The sequence below is a fragment of the Cynoglossus semilaevis genome, chromosome 14, assembly GCF_000523025.1.
Source record: "Cynoglossus semilaevis isolate Cse_v1.0 chromosome 14, Cse_v1.0, whole genome shotgun sequence".
NCBI classification, from domain to species: Eukaryota; Metazoa; Chordata; class Actinopteri; order Pleuronectiformes; family Cynoglossidae; genus Cynoglossus; species Cynoglossus semilaevis.
In genome coordinates, this window is record NC_024320.1 from 25,605,959 (window position 1) to 25,630,950 (window position 24,992).

General features: G+C 40.2%; 1 protein-coding gene across 13 annotated transcripts in view; it reads left to right on the top strand.

The window, feature by feature from the left end:
- Positions 1-23,659, top strand: part of add1 (adducin 1 (alpha)) — a 103,204-nt gene extending 79,545 nt beyond the window's left edge. For 3 of the 13 annotated variants that reach the window (XM_025062126.1, XM_025062134.1, XM_017038513.2), the window contains 16 exons: positions 5,483-5,691; positions 5,888-6,050; positions 6,322-6,473; positions 6,567-6,647; positions 6,899-7,048; positions 7,144-7,287; positions 7,769-7,867; positions 8,217-8,390; positions 8,617-8,967; positions 11,564-11,659; positions 11,742-11,834; positions 14,670-14,826; positions 15,457-15,498; positions 15,718-16,056; positions 16,944-17,033; positions 22,096-23,659. In XM_025062126.1, coding sequence (XP_024917894.1) covers positions 5,483-5,691; positions 5,888-6,050; positions 6,322-6,473; positions 6,567-6,647; positions 6,899-7,048; positions 7,144-7,287; positions 7,769-7,867; positions 8,217-8,390; positions 8,617-8,967; positions 11,564-11,659; positions 11,742-11,834; positions 14,670-14,826; positions 15,457-15,498; positions 15,718-16,056; positions 16,944-17,033; positions 22,096-22,370 — 2,615 coding nt within the window. In that variant the 3' untranslated portion in view covers positions 22,371-23,659. Of the gene's footprint in view, positions 1-5,482; positions 5,692-5,887; positions 6,051-6,321; positions 6,474-6,566; positions 6,648-6,898; positions 7,049-7,143; positions 7,288-7,768; positions 7,868-8,216; positions 8,391-8,616; positions 8,968-11,563; positions 11,660-11,741; positions 11,835-14,669; positions 14,827-15,456; positions 15,499-15,717; positions 16,057-16,943; positions 17,034-19,431; positions 19,470-20,026; positions 20,043-20,898; positions 20,953-22,095 lie in introns of all 13 variants that reach the window. The other 10 variants (XR_003051690.1, XM_025062129.1, XM_025062131.1 and 7 more) reach the window with 10 other exon arrangements.
- The last annotated feature ends 1,333 nt before the right edge of the window (positions 23,660-24,992 follow it).

The window sequence follows — 24,992 nt, forward strand, 5'->3', positions numbered from 1 at the left end:
GTTAATAGTGGTGTGTTCATCTGCTGCAACACTGCCCTCTTCCTGTATTTTCTCTTTGCCCTTTTTTTGCAGTCTGTCGCAATATTTCTGGGTAGAAGTCATAATAAAAAAGAGCCTACAGAAAACAGAAAAAGTAATTCATTTTAAAAGAGACCAGTTCACATGAATTAACATGAGAATTACCATTAAAATATGCTTTAGATGTTTTATTTGTAAAAAACGAGGCATAGATGATATACCCACGGTGGTGATCGTGTACATACGTTTCACGTTTTTCATTTCATTGATCGGTGAACCTAATCATATTATTGTATTGTCATTGATAGTTTACTTGGATGTTTTTCACATGCATGGTGAAAAAATATAAATCGAATTGCCCCTAAACTAATACTTGAATATTAGGGGGAAATAGTAGTAGAAAAATATCTAAAAATGTGTAGTGAGAATATACCTGCATCACCTGTAGCTACAGCATTACTCCTTGCTTTAACTTCAAGATAAGTCATTTAAAACCAGTGAAGAAATGGACAAGTAGCCCACAGTTGTAGGTTTTCCTACTGGTAAAATTCAAGCCTTCTGTATGAAAACTAAATATAATAATCATGCGTGTAGGTCTGTAAACCAGTAAACTGGTTTCTTAAACTGCAAAGGTTAACTGTGTTCAGCTTTGTTTAGGAGTGCTACAAAAGTCCTTTGCTGTTATGTACTGGGAGTCCTGCCAAAGTATCTGACGGTGTAATGTTGGTTGGAATGATGGTCATTTCCTTGATTTCGTAATCATGTTTAGTGTGAGCAAAACTCCCAGTGGATAGAGCCTGGCTCCATGTTGCCCCTCTCAACTCACAATACACCCAATCTACTACACATGGACATTTACACGTTTGTTTTACTCCCACTCGCTACACCCACACCCTCGACTGCAGTGCAGCTGCAAGTGTGTTCCTCATTTCATTTCATTCTTTATATCATTCTTTTCTCAAAGCAGACATTTTGTACTTACAGTTACACTTTACAAGCACAGGGGAATTGTGGTGTATTTAGTGTATTTAGTTTTTGCATAATTACATTATCCAGTCTGGTTAGGCCGATGCTGAAATATTTGATTTTAATATGGACAAAAGGGCCTTTTTTATAAGTCCAACACTAGTCAGCATAACCCAGTGACAGTAATGTGTTTTCTCTGAAGTCATTTACAAATCATACGTCAGGGTTTTCACTGCTCTTAGGTTGTTTTTAGCAAAGTGGCGTAATGTTCAAAGGTAATTTGATGGAAATCCATATCATGCTTTGCAGTTTTTTAGCATGCAAGCTCGGTACTCAAATTATGCATATCTTTCATCTCAATTGAAATATAGTCCCAGGACAACAGTCTCTTTTTTTGTCAATTTACATCAAGTAGTGTCCGATGTGGCAGGAATCGCATTAACACATCAACCCAGCTTAACAACATTAGCAACTCTAGCTACAGAGTCAATAATGCCAGTCACTGTTGTGCTAATCCCAGATAACCAAGTTCAAGCAATTCGAAGGACCATTCATTATCAAGTGTAAAAATGGAGTGGAGAAAAAAAAAGCCCCTTAGGGGTCACATCAATGTTTATTATGTTTGCACAAATCTAAAGGCAAGTGTCTTCTTGATAATACAAACCAGAGAATGAGGGGAGGGGAAACAGCATAGGGAGTGGTGTGTTGTTTCAGATGGCAATCGTCCACCACTTCATCCTGTATGACATGCAACAGCCAGATAAACCTCGGGTCACTGTCGACACTCCAACACAATGCAGTTGTTGCCGTGGAAGTTAGCAACAGATAATGAAGTCAGAAATGTTTTGCAGCAACCTGATTTCGTTGCAGCTGTATTTCAGGTTGTCTGCCGTAAAGTGATACCACTTATAAATACTGGTCTGGGGCACGGCTTTAAACGTGACAGTGTTAAAGTGACACCTAAAGCATTCTTTAGGGGTAGTTTGGGTTTGTAATACATGCACGCACTCACGCACACACACACACATGCACTCACACATACCAGTTGCTTGTGGATTCCTCTAGTAATGACAGGCATCCAGCTTGGAGATATAAAAGGCTCCATTGGAGGGCTTCTCTATCCATGCCTGCTAAATGCTAGTAGCACCAGTTGTGCATAGAGCCCTATAGAAAGACTGTCAAGACCAATAGCCTTGAATGACATTTTCTTTCGTTTCATAGACACAGTATTCCTTGTGTAAACTATTGGTTGATTGGCATATTATTGGAAAAGGCAAATGGGTCTGAATTGAAAGGCTCGGTCGAGGGGAAAACATTTTTGTGGCATTTCTGTCTCTCTGAGGGGAATTACAATATCACTGGGAAATGTGCAGAAAATCTGAAACATAAATTTCTCCCAAAAGCTACTCAACATTTGAGAGTGGAAGGTCTTGTGTGTCTTCTTTTGGCGGGGTCCTCAAAGCTGTCTGTTTGGAGACTGAAAACATCTGTACTGGGTGGTGTCACTGAAAGTTCAACATTGAACTTTGACTCAGATGAAGGAAATTCTGCATATCCGCCATCAACATGCTCACAGGCTACAGTATCACACACAAAGCACTTGGTAAATGGCTGTTGCGGTTCAAGGATGGAAGTTGGCGCAAGATTTGCCGGTTCAATCCCAGAATGGTGCTGCTAAAAAGTGCAGTGTGCACTAAAAAAATGCAGCTTAATTCAACAATTCTGTAATGGTTATATTATTCATCACCGGAATATTTGATATAGAGGTTTGATATTCTTTGTTTGGATCCATTTCACAAATTTTTGGTGCTGTTTTAACAGTTTTGTCATACTGGTTTGTATGTGGGCTATAATTTAATGGTGACCATATTTTTAGTACTGGTTTTCGGGTTTCTTCCTGCTGCTAGTTAAAACACCTCATTTCACTTTCACACATTGAAATGAGTAGTGTTCTGTAGTACTTATTCTAATGCCAAGTGTAAACTCAAGTATTCACAGCCGTGTGGTTGACATCACTGAAGACACATACAAATGCTAATTAAAAAGCTAATTCACAGTCGGAGGGTAGGGTCAGTCACTTAGCCAAGTCTTGTTGACGTTTGGCACAGGGCTTGTATTTGTCTACATTAGTTCTACCCCAATGAAGACCATGACCTCTGCTTGATTTTTTTTTTTTTTGTTGGGGGGGGCTGTTTCTGTCCGATGGGCACTTAGAAATCCTTCCTTTCGATCTTCAGTCACTGAATAAGAGGATAAATCGCTAAGATATTTAAGATTTTGCCAAGTCAGTAATGCTGGTAATGGAGCCTAGTGATTCTGACAGACATGCGTAAAGTGTTGGCCTCCAGCTGTTCTTACATAACACTGATCTTGTAAAGGCTTTTCCTGTGTCGCTGAGACATGTTTGGTTTCCATGGTGATCATACTTGTGAAGAGAAGCAGCGGCATGCAGAGCTGCTACATCTACTGAACATATCTGATAAGAGGGATTAAGACAGGAGAAGTTGAGAATGTTGAAGATTATGTGAGGCCAATGGAAGCTAATTTTGTTGGTTGAATTGTCCTACAGAATGAAACGACTGTAAACGAAGTAGATTATTGAGAACAGACTTTAATATAAAGGTGTGGCTAGATTTTCTGTAGTGGCGTGGACACTCAGTTGTTATTCTCAGATTATATTTAGTAGTATGTTCACCTTTTATAATATTAAGAATAAAGCTGATAAGTAAAATGCTGATAGAGTGATACACACAACAATGTGACTTTTGCCACTCATTTTCACTCATTCTCCTGTGAGCGTTCTTTAATTTTAACATAGATTGCAACACAAACAGTGGACATCAAACACATCAAAGCAAATAGAGTGAGATCTAAATGTCAGTCTTAATGCTCAGTGGCCTTGTATACATGTTGAACATGGGCCTGTCGCCCCTACAACAGCAGTTATTGTTGTTGTACCTCAAGTTTGAAAAATTGTCAGCAACGTCCTACCTCAAAGAGGAGAAGATCAACACTGTGATGCAGTGACCGACGCACAGGTTATGTACAGATTGCTGCTGGCAAAATAAAATTAATAAGATGCACAAGAATAAACCTAAACTTGCAAAGATAATTAGGCACATTTAACATCAGCCGCCATTTAGTGGCAACAACAGAAATTAGTCAATTTGTTGTAATGCATGAATCAGAAGGATTGGGTTAGAAAGCCCAGTGGGCCGTTCCTGACCCTAGCCGTAGTGTGCCTATTTCTGGTGTCTTCTTGACACCGATCAGTTCATATTACCTCACTAATGTAAGTGCATTTTTGGTTACAATCAGTTACAATTGGTTACAATCATTTTTCTTAAGTTAACAACATGAAGATACAGTAACCCTAACTGAAGAAAGTGATCTGAGATGTATTAAAACTGTTGATGCTGTGGTTTGATGCTGTGGAAAGAGCACCAACGAAAGGGGACAGAAACAGAGGAATGGTCTGTCTGCTCTCAGTGTGATACTGGATGCTTTTGGTTTGGACTGGGGTTGTCATGGTAGATTTGCCCCGACATTTGTATTGATGCAGGCGAGCGGGTTACATCAGTTTCTGCCAGTGCAGTCTCCATTAGCCAGGCATGGATGGTTGCACGCTCACATTTATCTGTGGTCATAAGTCTGCTGGTGTCTTGCTGGAGTGGAGTGCTGACTGACAACTGGAGTCCTTTTCTTCAATCCACCCTAGTTGGATTGACATCAGATCAGAACAGAAACCTATTTCAATGCTAAAGCTGTGTGTGTGTGTGGCTGTCAGTCCAGACCTTGTAAAATGTCAGTGTTTCAACACAGTTAAATCTGAAAGAATGAAATATGAAACGTTTCCACGTATTCCCTTGGGTACCACTCAGGGTCTGTGATCCATATTTAGGAAAATGCTGCAGTAGATGGTTAAAAAGACATGTTTTACTGAGAGCCCTTTCCTCATAGTCAACATTAATTTTCTATTTTACTTATAATATATTTTAAAACCACCTTATGAACCTATTAGGCTTCACATATACAGTCACATGGCTGTGGTGTACAGGTTGTTCAGACGACAGAGCTCTGTGCTACATATAAAACCAACCAGACAATGCTCCCCATGGTTGGTGTTTGATCATACATTTTTCTTTGCTTTAATAATTAATTATAAGGTCATCAGAACAGTCCAGTCATTGTCCTCCTTTCCTTTGCCCAGACCTAAGAGTTGAGTGCTGCTGTGATTCCAGGAAGTTGTGGCGATCAATTTAAACCTCTCAGGACTGGGGAGAGTAGTGGCATGATCTACTGAAGGACTGAGTGCTGTCTTTGTAAAAGGCTTTTAGGACTAACAATTTGTTTAAGCTCATGTGATAAGAAAATCGTCATATGTATTTAAACAAACCAAACCAAACCAAACCAAAATGTCAGATTTAACGTGCGTCTCTTGTTATTTTTAATGTATCCTAAGCAACATTTGGCTCTCCCGTCTGTCTCCCCTGTGCAGGAGGCCAGCCCAGGATGAATGGTGATTCAGGTGCCGGGGTTGTTACGGCCCCCCCTCCCACTACAGCTCCCCACAAGGAGCGCTACTTTGACCGCGTGGATGAAAGCAGCCCGGAGTACCAAAGAGAAAGGAACATGGCGCCCGACCTCAGGCAGGACTTTAACATGATGGAGCAGAAGAAGAGGGTCTCAATGATACTACAAAGCCCGGTCAGAAATACAAAAACACTGTAGCACTTAAAATAAAATGTATTAATAATTAAACATGATATATCCTTGAAGTTATTGAGTTTAAGTAATGGACAGAGCCATTTATACTTATGACTGCGACAGCTGGTTGACATAGGGTCTAACATTTGCCCTAATGTTTCTTGTACTGTTTTTGCTTCTTACATTTAACACATAGGCCTTTTGTGAGGAGTTGGAGACAATGATCCAGGATCAGTTGAAGAAAGGGAAGACCCCCACCAGCCTCCTGGCTCTGCAGCAGATCGCAGACTTCATGACCACCAGTATGCCTTCCATGTATCCTGCTGCACCACAGGGAGGCATGGCAGCACTCAACATGAGTAAGCAGACAAAAATGATTGTGTTTGTGTGTCTGACCTTCTGACCCCAACTCTGCTATGTCTGTGCACACAATAAGTAATTCAGAGTGCTACGCAGGAGTCAGTTTCTGCACAAAGAGCCCAGAGTTGGAGTTGTAAATATTCAATATAATATAATAAGTAGGGATTTTCCTCTCTGTCTTGCTGTTAGTGTTAAATACACTTTAGATTGTGTCTGTCGCCTCAATGTTCTGTTTCGATAAACATTTTTTTTCCATCTCTTCCCTCTCAGGTTTAGGCATGGTGACTCCTGTCAATGACTTGAGGGGCTCAGACTCCATCTCCTACGATAAAGGAGAGAAGCTACTTCGCTGCAAGCTGGCTGCCTTTTACCGTCTAGCTGATTTGTTAGGCTGGTCTGAGCTCATCTACAACCACCTCACAGTGAGATCATTTAAATACAATCAACCATGGTTTGGTTACAACCCCGAACTGACCAACTAACTAGTATTGTTGAAACTGTCCTTTGGTCTGCAGGTTCGTGTGAACTCTGACAAAGAGCATTTTCTTATTGTCCCTTTTGGGCTTCTGTTCAGTGAAGTCACTGCCTCCAGTCTGGTGAGTCTATACTATTTTTAAACATTTTCTATAAACAAAAGAAATTATCCCTATTTACATTCATCTACTGAATAATCTCTTAAGTCATTAAAATATGTTGATACATTGATATAAATTTGTATCTACATAAGTTGACGCTGTATTGCAGGAGAACGTTTTCTCTTGCATTGAGCTATTGATGTAAAAGCTCTGCTCACTTTCTGTTCAGCTGTCTGTGTTAACTAAGTAGAAAATCGAATATCAACCTCCAGGTGAAGATAAACATTCAAGGTGAAATTGTGGACCGGGGAAGCACCAACCTGGGGGTCAATCAGGCTGGCTTCACTCTCCACTCTGCCATCTACGCATCGCGACCCGATGTCAACTGCATCGTCCACGTACACACATCTGCAGGGGCTGCGGTAAGAGACGATGTAGACACAGTAGTGCTGCTCAGTACCAACATGATCAGAAGAAAACAGCCCGTCTCACTTGGTCGGACCTTGTCTGCTTCCAGGTGTCGGCCATGAAATGTGGTCTTCTGCCCATCTCACCTGAGGCTCTGTCTCTGGGCGAGGTGAGGTACCACGACTACCAGGGCATAGTGGTGGATGAAGGAGAAAAAGAAGACATACAGAGAAACATTGGGCCTAAGAGCAAGGTAAGATTTGGTGTTATGGTGATTTCACTAATGCTTTGCTAATTTAATTATTTGCTGACTACAGTATATTTGCTAATTTAATCTGTTTACTGTATTAACCACATTGTTTTATTGCCTGGAGCAAGAGCTCGGCAAACTCCTAGTAAAGTTACTCACCTAGTCTGTAAACCTATAACAATTTGTTTGTTTGGTATTGTGTTTACCTTTTATATTTTATACTTTAATATTGCCTGTCTTCTTTATTTATCATCTTTAATGCACAGGAATAATTGCACCTAAATTTCATCGTAATCTCATGGATGTTCTGTTGTTAGAACGACATTGAATAATTCTGATTCTGCGTTTGACGTATGACTTTATGAGACCTAGTAGCAATAAGGCAGTCAAAACTTTTTGAGACGTATAGAGTTGTCACAACTGTCTTTGTGTTTTATCCGTATATATGTGGTTGATGGTGGCTTTACATTCTCCTCTCCTGCAGGTGTTGGTCCTGAGGAATCATGGGCTGCTGTCTGTCGGTGAAACAGTGGAGGAAGCATTCCTTTACGTCCACAACTTGATCACTGCCTGTGAGATCCAGGTAGGTGAACACTGAACTCCTTACATCTCATTCAGCAAAAAAACACATCATGTTTGTGCTCCTGACCCTGAGCTTGAAATATGAATCTCTGGATGAATATGTCTCCTTTTAAATGCAAATGTCATTGTATATAGCATGCTTTTTTGGTGCTATAGTTTTGTATGTTTGCACATTTCATAATTGTCTGTCTTCTGTCTTTTCAATGTGTGTGTGTGTGTGTGTGTGTGTGTGTATGGTGCTGTTGGTAAATGTATTTCTGTGTCTGTCCTCACGTCTTCACCTTTACCTTCTGTTTTCTGGATCTCTGTCTGTTCTCTTTCTGCCTGTGCTCCCGACTACCTGTTTGCAGGTGCGAACACTGGCCAGTGCTGGTGGGCCCGATAATCTGGTGATGCTGGACCCGAGTAAATACAAGTCACGTCCAAAGGTCCCCGAGCCCGTTGGTGAGGGGTCCTCTACACACCCCAAGTGGCAGGTGGGGGAGCAGGAGTTTGAAGCTCTTATGAGAATGTTGGACAACCTGGTAGGTACAACGTCCAGAGCAGCAGCACTGGTGCAGAACTAGTTTTAAAGTGACTATAATGTTCATTTGAGCCACAAGAAGAGTGTCTTAGTAATCAGTGATTAGTAAATGTTTTTAACTTTTGCTGGTTCTGTTGCCAGGCATCCTTTAACTATAAGTATAATGGATTGGCAGAACATTACTTTCCTCACTGTACATCAAACACTGTATTCATGTTTTTCTCCAGGGCTACAGGACAGGTTATCCTTACCGCTGCCCCGCATTGCGAGACAAAGGTAAAAAATACAGTGATGTGGAGAACGCTCCCTCTGCCCACGGTGGTTACTCATATGGGGACGACAGCGACTCGGGCGCTCGCTCCCCGCTGAAACACAGCTTCCAGCGTGGCCAGCGTGACAAGACCCGTTGGGTAAATTCCAGCGGGCGGCCCGACGAGCCCTGCGAGGACGGGCCTGACGGCAGCAGTCCCAAGTCGAAGCCTAAGGTGTGGACGAACATAACACATGATCACGTCAAACCCTTGCTGCAGTCTCTCTCGTCCGGTGTCTGCGTGCCAAGCTGTATAACCAACTGCTTGGTCTGTGCCTACCTTACTGTTCATAGTACAATTTTACAGCTGCCTTCATGGTGGACTCGGGTAGGTGGTCGGCATCCTGAGCACCTGGGATCAGTCAGGACATAGACTGGAGAAGATTTGTTTCTCTCTGATAATCTTGTCCTCTGTGGACATGACTGGAGAAGCCTTGTTTCTCTCTGATAATCTTGTCCTCTTCTTTCTGGCAAGCTTCAAATCTGATTCTGAAGCCTAATACCTAAACACATTTTCTCTGCTCTGTAAAATTCTTCCGTCACATGGCTGGGATCATTTCCTGACCATCTTTTTAACCCTCTGGTCTCCTAATGCTTCATGATGCCAGGCCAGCTGCCCACAGCATGCCTCACTGCACGAGTAGTAGCCAAATGCATTGTTGGTGTTGATGTTTTTTCCCAGAGGAGCAAGCAGGGGTGTGGCATGAGTCCTCAAAGAGGAAAAGGCCGGTGTGCACAGGAGGCCATGATGTTGCTCCTGCACACCACATTGTTGCTCACTCTGTAATTCGTGCTCTTTAGTTTGATTTTTTTTTTTTTTTTTTTAAATATCTGCATCTTGATGATTTCGCTCAGGCCAGGAAAGGACAGGAAATGGCTCAAGAAAAATAGTTGTAAAATTAGAGAGATTTGACATGACATTACTCCAGTCCTCAGACAGCATGCTCTTGCTGCAACATAAGAATAAGAGAACATATTATAAACTATTTAGTATGTAATTAAAAATGTTGCACAATATAGAAATATCTCCTCAGCATAAGGGCAAAGGCAGCCTGCTTTTTTACTACCTATTTTTATTCTGAATTTTGCAACTGCTACAGGTCGTATGATTTTGCTTCCAGTTTTATTTATTTTTTTAAACTTTTGGTTTCAGTTTGATTCTGAAAATGATTTTGAATTTGTTGAGACCTGCATGAGTATTGAAGTATTGTTTTAGGAAAGAAAAAAAAAAAGGACGTTTAAACTACAAACCTGACTTTATAATCAATTATCTCCTGTTGGGAAAGTAGGAAATGTTGTGTTGTGAGACTCAATCTCAGTGAGTATATCGTGTTTACATGTTCATTTCATACTCAACAACCCAATTCAGCCCAGCTGCTTCCATTCAGAAATCCTTCCTCATTATCCCCTGGTTTAGCTGCTAACTAGCTAACATCAAAATAACAATTAAAGTCATGAGCTTTTGCTTTCCACTGCCGATTTAGTTGATGAAAAATGTAAACATTTGCATGGAAGCTGAAAAATTTATTTTACTTATACATGCGCTGCTCATTCAGTTTGGTGTAAAACAAACAGATTTTATTTCCTCCCTCACTCATGCTGAGCATTTCCAGGTTTGTTTTTTTAAAGTTTATTGAAAATCCAGTTATAGGGTCTCAATCGTCACAAGACAGAAATGTAGGTGTGTTAATGTCATAGCTTTGTGACAGCAGATGTAGCCATTCTTTTATTCCAACGTGGACGAGTGTCCTCGGGTGTCTCTTCTCTCTTTATCTATGTCGTCCTTGTTGTTGTGTATCAGACTGGGAAATGACTGGTGATGCCAGCTCACCCCTCACTGCCACTCTCGCTTCGTAAGCCAGCCTCATCGTCTCATTCACTCACTCACCCTCACCCTCCACCTTCGCCAACACCCTCACCTTTCTCTCCCTCTTAATCTTTCACCCATTTCCTCATTCTGTGATGTTTTCAGTTAATGTTTTTTATCTGTGTGCTTCTTCAGTTTGGGTTTAGATTTTGATAGTACGTCAATGATGATGACAAAGTGGGTTGTTGTGTGTAATGATGTTTAGGTAGTGCAAATGATTATCAATAAAATGGATTCAGAACAAAGTTGTTCTGTAACATTTGATAAAGGATGTGATGACAAAATCAGAGACATTTATGGAATTTTACAAGTTCTGTAATGTTTGAGTTTCTGACTTTATTTGACCTACCAGCCAGTCAGCCCTTAAACATCTTAGTGTCTAATTGCCCTACTCGATAAGACAGAAATAACTGTACCACAAGATTTTAAATATATACTTGTTTAATATAAGTGTTTCTTCTCAGGGGACAAACTTTTCATCAAATATTTGTGCTTTCCGTGCTTTAGTAGCTACAACATTGCTGTAATTGATTGTTGAAAGCAATAAGCATCAATTTGGCTTCGTGTCAAGAAAAAAGACTAGAGAATTATTCTGATGTCACGAACCTAACTGTGGTATTTAAGCAGTCTGATGTGGCAGAAAAGTAGATGAGCTGTGATTCTGAACATAAAAAAACCATTAGAAGGTCCTGAGGTGTGTTGCCAAAGTGACAGATGGGTTCAGCTATAGTAAGTGAGGGTACTTTGGGAATATCATAGGGAACTGTTGTCTTTGATGTGTTCTTTTTATTGAGTGCTCCTCATCATCATTGGTCCACTTTTTTACATTCAAAAGTTTTTTTTAATGTCCCCCACCTTTGTTCATTTCACTTCAGCATGTTGTTGTATTGTGAAGCCTGCATCGTACTTTGTCTGAACTTTTTTTGTGCTTGCGTTTCCACGCCACTCAGCAGATTTGGTTGTGTTTGTTCTTCAACACATTATGTTGTGTTTACAGTGGTCAAAGGAAGACGGTGTCCGTCAGGCTGCTGTAGCCAATCAGTTCATCCCATTGAACACCAACCCAAAGGAAGTCCTGGAAATGCGTATTAAGGTATTAGAGAATTCAGTGGACACAGAAGGAGATTTGGTTGTGGTTTTTTTTTCTTGTCTTGAAAAATGTGTTTAATCTTCAGATTCGTGAGCAGAACCTGCAGGACATAAAGACTGCAGGCCCGCAGTCTCAGGTTCTGTGTGCCGGTACTATGGTGGAACGCACCTATACCCAGGTCAGTGTGTGAGCCCGGCACATGAACACCTCACTGCTGAAGCTAACCCGACCTGGATATGAACATGTGATTAAAACTAATGAGGAAACAGTAATTACATTCGACTGAGCTAAAAACCAAAAAGTTCATATGTTCAGTCCAGGTCTGGGACAATGCTTTACCACAACCCTGCACTGTTGGAATATATTTTTGTGTGAAGTTCTCCTCCGCCAGTCTTGAAGAGGAAACTTTATTACAAATAGGAGAAATGTCTCCCCCATGTTGTTTCCCTGAGCATGGTGTGACCTTGTAACTGTGACATTATTTTCTAACCACAGAAATTGTCAATGTGGCAGGTGAGTAGCATGTGGTTGGGGTAACCTCAGACATGCCAGTTCAGGTTGTCTCCATTATCATGAATTATTTTTACAAACCTTTTTTTTTTTTTCACCTGAAGTTACCTGTATCAGCATTTGCAGCCATTTTGGTATCTTCAAATATCTTGTAAATGACCTTTTACAGACCTCGTCACGTCTTTGTCATTTCTGTGCATGTGCTTTGTTCTCTCTACAAATATTGTAATTGTTAGGCATACATTAGTGTCTTTTTATTTAGGTTCTTTTAGGTAGCATGATTTTACTGTGTTTTTTTTTTGATGGCCTCTCAGCTCAAACAAAATGGACATGAGATCCACAGGAAGCAAAATACCTGAAAATTTAAGAAGAATGCATTTTTGTAATTGTACGAGTCTGTTTAACATCACTGACGACACCGTCAAGTGTCAGACCGTAGGATGCTTTGATGAACCCGTAACTCCCTCTGGCTTCAACAGTGCATGCATCTGGCTGTTTTCTCAACTGCTTCTCTGCTATTTACACACCCGCCTACTCTCTCTGCTCCCTCTTTGCATGAATCATCCATGTTAATGTACAGTATGATTGCTGTGTGTCTGTGTGTGTGAGCACAGAGGTGGAAATGGCTGACAAATATATCTAGTTTCACCTGGACTTTAGCAAGATCTGCATTTGTGATCTGGGTTGTGATCACAGGATAGATATCTCTGTTAGGGTTGTAAGAAAATATCATTGCCGTAACATATAGCAATATTTCGTTTCATAATACCATATTGACATTCTACAGCCTTGTATTGACTATTCTTTGTCTATTATCACAGGACATGCAAATATATGCGGCGATGGCTCTTTTTATTTTGCTTTCATTTCTTCTCTTGTCATTACAAATATAGATCCCTCTGTTCTAATTTTACTAACCTGATGTTAAGCATGTAACACCATTGTGTGTTTACTGCATTGACAGTTTTCCTACAATTAAATTGCTCAAAAAAACCCCACACAGTATATTATCGTGCCTATAGCATTGCAGCATATCGCAATATCATGTTTTCCCAGGGTATCGTGCTACATTGAAAACACTGGTACAGTATTTTCCAGACTATAAGTCGCTCCAGAGTATGTCACACCAACCAAAAAATGCATTATGAAGAGGGAAAAAAAACATATATAAGTCGATCCGGAGTATAAGTTGCACCGGTGCCCTCTAGCAGCCATCAGTGTGAAAATAACAAACGTGAAATTATATATTTAATATATGTCACACCTGAGTATAAGTCGCAAACGCAGCCATAGGATGGGTGGAAAAAGGTGCGACTTATAGTCCAGAAAATAGTCTGGTAATTGTTTTTCGATTGAGTTTTAAAAATAATAATTTTCCACCTCTGTTTGTGTGTGTGTGTTTGTGAGCAAAAGTGTGTGTAAACATCTGCACACACCCACGTCTGTCTGTCAGACCACTACAGACTGTGTTGGTGTTTGAAAAGCTGGGTTGTGCTTCCACCCACTTCACTGGGTTTACTATTGCAGGACGCCCCTCTGTCTGACTGTACAGACACTATTGATGGCCTTGATGTGTCCGAGGGGTCCTATAGTCCTGCTAGATCGATTAGAAAGGTACTTAATGCTCCAGTTCCACCTGTAGCTTGTGTCTTGTGCCATGGCTTCATTGACTAAGTAACTCATAATTGATTGGTTCAGTTAACATCATTTAACCTGGGCTTCTAGGACTAGTGGATGTTTTTGGAACACTGTTGAATCCAGAGGTGTTTGGTTTTCTGTTTGTTGCAGCCAAGAATATATGATGATATATTGAAAGATATAATGAAAAAGTCTTTTTTTTTTTCCAAGTTTCAAGTTACTTCACAGTTTTCAGCCTACATAATGTTCAGGAACTGTTGATTGGCCTGAACCCATATCACCCAGTCACACTGATATAAATCTTGCTCTCCAAAACTTACTATTTGCTCTTACATAGCAGTTATACCATGATGCAGTTTTCCCAAAGCGGAGGGCGGGCCCCACTATGAGGGTGTGGGGCCATTGCTGTTTTTCTTTCTTTTTTTGTCACACACTGGTTTTGTAAATATTTTTCCTTTGATCAATAAGACTATCGGTTTTGCAGAAATTACAGTGTTGTGTGGATGTGAATGTGTCAAAGAGGTGTGGGGGAGTTAACAGTTGGGACTACTGTTAACTCCCCCCACACCCAACAGACGTGGGCACCAAAACATTTAGGAACCAGTCTGCAGATAGAATGATGAAGAAATTAACCCTCTACGGCTTCGTTAGTACTTTGTTCATTTTTAAGTGATGTGTCGTCCATGACGGGTGAAAATCAATATTATTTTCATTTGTTACTTTATTATCTATAATCTGTGTGCATTGTTTCTGACACACTAGTATTCTATTATTTAATCATTTATATTCAATTGACATCCTCTAATTTCCTTTTTTATTCATTTATATTCAATTGACATCCTCTAATTTCTTCTGTGTCCTGAAGGGGGAGCTGGTGACTGCGTCCAAGGCCATCATTGAAAAGGAGTACCAGCCCAAAGTTATCGTTAGCAAGACGGGTCCCAATCCCTTCACCATGCAGACGGACCAGGTGCTGGAGGCGTACCGCAGGGAGGTGGAGCAGAAACAGAAAGGGTCTGAAGGTAAAGACTCCAAGTGATGCAGAAAAAGAGAACAGAACATTTTGTAGACTGACAACAAAGTGTATATTTGCTATTATTTTATGTATGAAATACACAAAACCATAATTAGATATTACTGGGAATGTCCTCATCCTGATCTCAAGTATCAGATAAACGCTGGCATTTTTATTGTTATCACATCAGCCATTGGCAAATCATCTGATTTAATATGTTAGCTTTATCCAAACACTAATCCAAACACTAAAATATATATAGTTTTTCTCACACAGCTCCATGTATTTTAAGGCAATCCTAGTGTTTTGTGTCACAAAAGGCATAATTGCAATCAGTACATTTCCTGAAGAAAATTGAGTCAATTATTTGTTTCAGCTGGGTTTAAAAGCAGATCAGGACATTCCCAGTAAATAAATATTTTCAGTGACTTCAGTCACCTCCTACAGTTAATACTTAACCTGTGAAACCTGTGCCAAATCAGCCATTATTATAGGTTATATCTTTTTTTTATAAAGCTTAGTTCGACTTCAGACTTGCGCATTAAAATGTTGTTTGACATTTGTATTGTGTCTATTGTTCTGAGCGGGGGAAACGAGTTACAGTGAAATGATTGGTGTCTGATGTTTCTTTGTGTAGCCGGCATATTGGAGCTACAGGGGTCCTGTGAGCTTTTTTACAGTACGTTCTGGTTTGTTGTGTGTCAGTGTTGACTTGCTGTGCTGTTTTTATTGAACTATGATAAGAATGATAACAGGTATATTTAAAATATACTTGAAACAAAGAGGGGGAAAAAACCTGTCAGATAAATTTCTACAATTTCTACATTTGGCCATGCTGTGATGTTTTCTTTTCACACCCCCTCCACACACACACACACACCTACTTCTGGATTCACAGTGCAGGGACAAGATGCTAGTAGGAAGGGATCTTCTTCCGGTGCATCCTGCCCTGAGCCTGAGAGACTGCAGAGAGGTCATTCCTCTGTCTCCACATGTCGTCGGTCTACGGTTGACTCTCCCGGTGTTCAGAAACTTCTGCCAACCCCCGCCTCAGATCAGAGCTCTAGTGGGGCAGTGCTGGCTCAGCACGGTGCTGGCTCTGCGGGGACTCTAGCGGATGATGTTTTTTCCACCGCAGACGAGGTTTTTACAGGTCCAGATTCCCCCCAAAAGGAGTTCCACAGTGCAGTGCTGCGAGCCCTCACCAAGGAGGCGACAGTGGTAGAAGCGGCTGCAGGTACAGCAGATGAAGCCTTCAGAGTCGTGGCTTACTGTGGCCTTCGCTTCTCCCTTCTCCCCTGCTCAGTCCTGGTCCATGTCACTACACACTGCTGCACTGGGAGTCTGGGCTTCCCCGCCTGCTGTGTCCTTTTCTTTTTTCTGGGGGGCAGGGGGGTGTGTTGCTGTCTGCTGATGTTTTTTTTAATGATGTGCAATCACCCTCCCTACAGTTTCCAAATCTCAAAGCCTCTGCTTGATTATTTTCCCACCCCCTGTTGTTGATGTGTGGTCCAAAGGTATCAGAGCTGTGACGCTCCTGATACCTTTCTGCAGTTTGATTGGACGAGTAGCCGAGGAGAGAGGATGTGAGGCCCATCCCCTCTCTTCCAGGACACTCGGGCTTCAGGTCAATGGGAAACACCGTTGAAGTGTGTTGGAGTGACATTAACATTTATTGACGCTGTGTCCAATCAGAGTGTCCTGAGTGTGGACATAAATAGTGGTGTCGTCCTCTTGCTTTCCCGCTAACCTGTCCTAAAAAGAAATCTTTTTAGCCTTCACTGTCCCACGTGTGCCTTTTACTGGTTTCCATTAAAACCAATGGTGGTTTTGTTTTGTTTGGGATACTGTACAGGTTGATCTTACTGGGATTTGTTTGCAGTGTTTTTCTATCATTAACGTCTTCCTTTTTTTTTTGCATTTTTATCTCAGTTAAAATGTCAGTACAAGCCGTGACATAACGAATCAGCTCTTCACCTCCCAACAATGATCCTCAAAAATACACATGACCGTAATCATATTCCAAAATATACAGATCACTTTCTCTTCTGATTTTATTTATTTATTTGTTTAAATTAGTCTTAATAAAAACTCATTGCTTTTCTTCTTCTTCATTCCTTTCAGACCCAGAGCAGCTAGAGGAGCCGGTGGAGGAGCCTAAAGGCCAGAAAACCACCTACACACCTCCCAGCACTCCAGTCAGAGTAGAAGAAGGTAGGTTCACCTGACACACTCGCCTGGTCTGGCCCAGTCTGGTCTGAGTCAGCATGGCCGGGTGTTGTGTTATTTTTTTCCTTCTAGGGTCGTGTAGACAAGGAATGCGGAGGTTTCTGCCTGCACTTTACATTTACTTGTCTGTCTTGGGGTCTGTTGTTGTTGATGTTGTGGTCTTTAATAATACTACTACAAATGTTGTGATGTGTTCACTGTAATAATAGGCCAAGAGGTTAGAAGGCATTAAAACATGTTGATGCCAAGAGATGGATAACTTGAAGGGGAAAAACCACATCCACTTCCTAAAGGCATGGATGGCAAAATTGATGTAAAAAAAAAAACACCTGAACACCAACTACGTCAGCTTTGACACCTGAAAAGTATAACTAGTGGGTTTTTTTACATTCAAATTAATATGGGGCATGTGACCAGGGATTGGATAAATATCAACAAGACACTTTTATGTTTCCAAGGCAAAACATAAAATAGTATTACCTGGAGTACAAGATAGTGATCTATACATTTAATCCAAACTGTGCATCAGCAGCTTCATGAACTGTATTTTAAATACAAACTGAAGCCACTATAGATAAAAAGAAATCTTTTTAGCCTTCACTGTCCCACGTGTGCCTTTTACTGGTTTCCATTAAAACCAATGGTGGTTTTGTTTTGTTTGGGATACTGTACAGGTTGATCTTACTGGGATTTGTTTGCAGTGTTTTTCCGTCATTAACGTCTTCCTTTTTTTTTGCATTTTTATCTCAGTTAAAATGTCAGTACAAGCCGTGACATAACGAATCAGCTCTTCACCTCCCAACAATGATCCTCAAAAATACACATGACCGTAATCATATTCCAAAATATACAGATCACTTTCTCTTCTGATTTTATTTATTTATTTGTTTAAATTAGTCTTAATAAAAACTCATTGCTTTTCTTCTTCTTCATTCCTTTCAGACCCAGAGCAGCTAGAGGAGCCGGTGGAGGAGCCTAAAGGCCAGAAAACCACCTACACACCTCCCAGCACTCCAGTCAGAGTAGAAGAAGGTAGGTTCACCTGACACACTCGCCTGGTCTGGCCCAGTCTGGTCTGAGTCAGCATGGCCGGGTGTTGTGTTATTTTTTTCCTTCTAGGGTCGTGTAGACAAGGAATGCGGAGGTTTCTGCCTGCACTTTACATTTACTTGTCTGTCTTGGGGTCTGTTGTTGTTGATGTTGTGGTCTTTAATAATACTACTACAAATGTTGTGATGTGTTCACTGTAATAATAGGCCAAGAGGTTAGAAGGCATTAAAACATGTTGATGCCAAGAGATGGATAACTTGAAGGGGAAAAACCACATCCACTTCCTAAAGGCATGGATGGCAAAATTGATGTAAAAAAAAAAACACCTGAACACCAACTACGTCAGCTTTGACACCTGAAAAGTATAACTAGTGTTTTTTTTTACATTCAAATTAATATGGGGCATGTGACCAGTCTCAATAAAGGGATTGGATAAATATCAACAAGACACTTTTATGTTTCCAAGGCAAAACATAAAATAGTATTACCTGGAGTACAAGATAGTGATCTATACATTTAATCCAAACTGTGCATCAGCAGCTTCATGAACTGTATTTTAAATACAAACTGAAGCCACTATAGATCAATTTTACTCATCTTCTTGCAAAAGGAGAAATGGAGCAATTTTATTATTGTTATCCAGAACAGAGAACAAATTAAAAAAGAAATACATAACTTTTTTTTAAAAATAACTAAAATAAAACCCCATGTACAAGTAATCAAGTCTATACTTTAAAAAGATAAAACACAATCCAGAAAAAAAACATTTAATTTGAAAACAACTTAAACATGTACCATAAACGATCACTGCCCCACACGTTTGACACACACCTATTCAAAACAAATTGTCAGGAAAGGAAATCGTGAACTAAATGTGTTGTTCTCCATCATAGACCCCAATGCAAACAATACAGTCTGTTTTTGCTCCTTTATTTTCCCTGTCACCCTCTTGGTCTTTATTACTATTGGATTACACCTACGTAAGCAGGTTTGTCTCAAACTGACCTCTGATACACGCAGGACTATTTCAGAATATTTGGCTCAAGTATACATTAAGATGTTTTTCCAGGTGTAATCTAATACACAGATGTGGTTTTATATAACATGTCTCTGTGTACAGTATCCTCTTCTCTCCATTCTTCATCTTTCTTTGGGGTTCTACTAAGAATGGTTGCCAACCATTCTTTTATTGTGGTTGTTTTTTTCTTTCCCCCCTCGTTTTTCATTTTATTTCCATTTTTTTTTAATTTGAACTTGGTGCCTGTGGTTTGATGTGCATAGACATTTGTTTCTACTTGTGCTTTTTCTTCTTTGTGGCTGCGATTTCAATCAGGAGATGGAAGTACAAAAGAGTACCTGTTGCCATAGTAAGTATGTACTGTTCCACCTCCTTGCCACCACTTCTTTGTATCTGTCAACCTCCATGCCTGTGTTTCAACATCTACCTCGCCTCTTTTGTTTTTGTTTTTTTTGTGCATGGCCTCCAAAGCTGAGCTGAGTTTTGGTTCAAACTAATTCTTTTGACTATTCCCTGTGTCTTAACATCTGGAGCTCCTCTGAATCTGTGTGTGTAGGTGGGGGTTATTTCAGTGCTCCTCCATTTTGTTCTGAAGAATTATGATATTTCTGAAAAAAGTCAAAATGACTTTTCTTTTTGGGCTGTGATATTAGACCTTGAAGACCTATTTAATAAAAGGACAGAAATGGAGGATGTTCCTGAAGTAAACCTCACAACTGTTCCTTTTTACGTTAGGTAACCCTTCTTGTTCCCGCCAAACACTCACTACCAAAGTAACCAAACCTCCTGCACATGTTCTCATTATATCAAAACTGTATGTATACTGTGTATATTCATGTTTTTCCTGAAGATTACGTATACTGTGTCGGGTAACGCTTTGGAAATGTTTTAAATGTTGTTTGTCTTCCAGACGAGTCCTTTACCAGGTACCTCAGTGTTTTATTTTAACTGTTGCTTTTGATTGGCTTTGCTGAGACTCACATGGTTTGGCTTCACCGACGGTTGAAGTTCAAAGCTTGGCTTGTGTGGTGTTTAGTCTTCATCATCTAACCTGTGGTGATCTGCTGGGCCTCATCTCCGTGCTGACGGACACCAGGTGTACAGTAATGGCTGTTGCTGTTGTGTGGTGTTTTCTTGGGTCACTGGAGCATGTGAGCAGAATGAAACAATAGAACTCCAGTTGTTTTGCGCAGTGTGAGTCTGTAGCTGTGGTTTGACGTGCTGTGTGAGTCAGGGACAGAATTAAGACAGTGTCTGGGCAAAAACTCCCTAATGAGGTTTTCATGTAGATATTTGTGTTGTATTAGCCTTGTTGGTAACTATTACCTTTTAAATGGTCATATATACCATATTTTCTGGTCTATAAGTCACACCGGAGTATAAGTTGCACCAGCCAAAAAAAATGCATAATGAAGAAGAAGAAAACATATATAAGTCTTTTGTGAAATTTCATATACTGAAACATAAAAGTCTAATGTGAAATGTCATATACTGAAACATAAACACTCATAGCAACGGTAGTCATAAACAGAAATTCCGGTAATGTAATTCACCCTGAGCAGTATTAGCTTTTACTGTGAAACATCTGAAGAGGATCAGTGCTCACTAATCCACTTTAATGTGTGACCTCGTGGAGCTGCACCAGCTTTGAATCTGTTTACCTCCGTCCCACCCCTGACAGCGCTCTGCCACCTCACTCGTGTGGTTTTACTTTTTCATTTCAAACCTCTGAAAGCCATTGTTTTCTGTTGTAGACCTTCATGTTTGTTTGTTTGTACACAGGGTGCAAATGAGCAAGGGAACTGTCCTCATTAAGTTTTCCCTGTTAAAGTGAAGGTAAAACAACTGCAACTAGTGACATCATAAATCCTGACTGTCAAGAGAAAATTCTGATGATTGTGTTTCATTTCAGTGTTTTATTTAGGGTCAGACGGTAAGAAGTTAGAATAGCATTTAGCTTTACACTAACTATATAGACTGGGGGGGAAAAGGGTAGAGATGAGGCTGAGGGGTGGTTTACACTAACTACATAGACTGGGGGAAAAAAGGGTAGAGATGAGGCTGAGGGGTGGTGTCCGACAGACTGATGAATGTCACATGAGATGGTTGTTAGTTGGAATTGCGTATATTGATACCACATGACCTTTCTGCTGTCGTATGTTCTATTTCAGAACGCATTGCTACTCTGTGCTGCTACTCAGTGTTTTTTATCATCCATCTGTGTTAAACTGATTGTTGTTTTAAATCAAATTTTTCACAACACAACTAGTGGTTGTTGTCAGATATGAATTAACACCAGTTGCAGGAATTATTAAGGAAGTAAATCATTTTTTATTTCACCTTGTCTACACTCCCAGGTGAAGTTGCATCAGGAAGGGCGTCTTAAAAGGAAAGCCATCTTCACAGTGGCTGGAATTCATGCTCTGTCTTGTTAGGGACAAACACATGATGGAATATAGATGTACATTATGTAAACAAGTTTACATAATGGGAGTTTGACAGTGTCTTAAGGACAGAGAACCAGGTGGACAGGATTCATAATCAGGAGATCCGAGGAACAGCTTAAGTTAACACATGTTGGAGCTAACGTTAGAGAGATGAGGTTGAGATGGTTCAAACGTGTGAACAGAAATAGATGTTAGAGATGGAACTGCCACCCAGGAGAAAAGAGGAAGATACTCTGTGAAAATGATTGGATGTGGTATGAGTGGACAAAATGGTGGTTGGTGTAAAACTGGAGAAGGTGAGGGATAAGGTGAGGTGGAGGTGGTGACATAAAGATAGCAGTCGATCATGGAAGTCAAATGTCTGTTAGGCCTTTGAATACTGGGTGTTGGTGTCTCCCGTCAAAACTCTTTGGATTATACCGTCTATCCTGTGGCCCATCTCACCTGTGATGAGGTTTTCTGCTCATCTGTACAGCTCCACCAGTTTGTCCTCACAGATCCCTAACTCCCCTCCTCCCTCCCTTCCCACCAGAGTCCTTGCCTGAACCCAGCTTCAAGGATGAAAGTGACGCGGCCACCCTGAGACAGACCCTACCAGATTTAACACCTGACGACCCCTTCGAAGCTCCGGCACTTCCTGCCGAGGACTCCGCCCCTGCCGCCGTAGACACAGCTGATGGGGAGGAAGCAGCTGACGCTGGCGAGCAGGAGGGGGAGGAGTCCCCCAGCAAATCTCCCTCTAAGAAGAAAAAGAAGTTCCGCACCCCATCCTTCCTAAAGAAAAACAAAAAAAAGACAGATTCCTAGATTGAAGGTGGTGGGATAGGTCCTCAATATTGTCCTCCTCCTCTTCCTCCCCCTCCACTGATATTTTTTCTGCTTCCTGTCAGCAGTTGTTGCACCCTTTAACCATACCACAGTCACACACAGTTATGCTTTTTGTTGTCGTTTGGCCTAATAACCTATTTTTCCTAGTGTGTGCCAATTGTGTATACAGTGTAAAAATGACATGAAACATAAAGGTTTCTCTCTTTTTTTAATATTACAGGCTTTTAGTTGTGAGTGAGTGATGCAGTCAGTCTTCAGCCCGGCCTTTCATGCATGTCTATAACTACACACCCTCAGGCTTGATGTGAGGTTGTAGGACTTTTCAACCTGAGTATTACTAAAGTGTCGTAACCACTAAAGAGTAATGGGATTGTATCACTGGGTCTTACACGTACACTGACAGAGAAGCTTGTATCTTTGCATTTTACTCCTGCTAAATTGATGACAGACATACAAATAACTTTTGTGTTTATTTTACTTTAAGCTGTGGGTCCAGGTCATCACATGTTAGCAGGTCAGGAGCAATACAGTACAGCTATTTTTTTTGTATCTGTGAAGCCTGCTAATCTATATTACCATGTCCATAATCCAATATATTAACTAGTTCATCAGTAATCAAGCTTCAGTCACACCAATCATTATAAAAAATATCCATGCTCATTTAACACAACTTTAGGGAGAATTGTTTTTCCCTTTTTTTAACATAGATTTGTTGTTTAAAGGAGTTCAGAAATGTCATGTCAAAGCTATGGTGTTAAAACTAAATTCCCCTAACTGTTAGCATGACCTAACTGTTAAAAACTGAGTTTTTGAAATATTGGTGTAACTTCTTAAGATGCTCAAAATGTCATTACAAATGCTCTGCAACACTGCCAGTTCCTTATGAAACACCACTGTGCATGTTAAGCCACCAATAAAACAAAACAACAGAATAATAACATTAGATGTAACATATGTATCCATATTTGACATATGAAGGAGAGAAATATGTTCTTCCAGAGTTATAGATGTGAAATACATAGGCAAAAAGTGTTGCATTGTAAATGTTGCTTTGCATATGTACTGATATTTTGAGCATATATATAGAAGTAGAGAATACTATATATTGATATACATATTTATGTAAAAAAAAAAAAGTTCTCCCTCCCCCATTCCATATAACAGTTGGGCAGTAGTTGCAAATGTTAGGATGGAATTGTCTATTTGAAAAAAACAAACAAACATGTTTTTCCAGAGAACTCCACTTCAAACAACAGCATCATGTCATTCAAAAAAATAGTCGGATTTGTCCTTTAATTTACAGATATGACAACAGGTGATTTTGAGTTTGGTTTCAAAGTAGATTGTTGTTTTCAGTAGTTTAGACACATTCATGAGAACCACTCATCTGCACTCTTACCTGCAGACAGTGTAGAGATGGTGATATTCAGCACGACTCAGTGAAGTGGGAGTGATCCCTGCAAGTGTAAAGTGTACTGGCTCGAAGCCATTTTGCTATGAACTTTGTGCTTGTCCAAGTAAAAGGTGTATTTGCTACTGGCTCGAAGCCATTTTGCTATGAAGGAATGTGTAAACAAACAAACAAAAAAAACTCACTTTGATTTTATCTTCATTTATTGTAATGATTGCATTGTTTTTAAATGACTCCTTGATTTCTTGTTTCTGTCAAAGTCATAAAAATGGCCTGTGAAATGCTGAGAATGGTTTGTGTTATTTTGATGTCTTTCCTCACTGGTTTTTCTCACAAGGTAAATGGAGCCATGAAGACCTGCTGTGAGAGAGCACTGTGAACCCTTCTCCTTTATTACACAACACTCCCATGTTGATCTTGATGTCGTTGAAGAATGTGCACACATTATCATGTTAGGATGAGAAGCAGAAGTGGTGTACACCAGTGATGACATAACGGTTGATCTAGTCGTGTGTGTGAATGCTTGTCATTGCAGCTCTAGCAGACTTCAAGTTAAGGGGCTATAGTACCACAGCTATCAATCTGTGTCTTGAAGCATTTCTCTTTCTTACCTGAGTTTTTTTTTGTTTTCTTCACCTCATTGATCCGTCCTTTTAATTAACAGTAAAGGAAAATGGCGCTTTATAAAAGCTGAATGTCTAACTCCTGAAGGACTGCATGTGTGGAGTGTACACTGTCATTTGAGTGACTAACCTTGGATTTTTATTTTAGCTCCAGTGTGTCCTTGTATTCAAGGTATATCTTTGAGTCAGTATACCAGTTATAAATATACAAATATGCTGATTTGTAACCTCTTTCTCTCTCTCTGAACTACTTATAATTTAAACATCTCACATCACATTATCTCATCTAAAAAGTTGGGAAAAAAACTCACTTTTTAAATCATGGTTCTGTCTCACTTACAACCATGAATAAAACACTATCTTCAAAGTCACTTTAATGTCCTGGTATTTTTCTGCAAACAATCAGAAAAAAATGTAACCACATTTTTACGTAGCTATCCTTTAGCTATTATCCAACATTTCTGGCATATTGTTGATTATGTGAGATATGGGTTTGTTTAAATTGTCAGTTTTGTACGTGATTTCAGGTCTTAAGTAAAAAACTTTAAACTGCAGTATTTTCGGAGT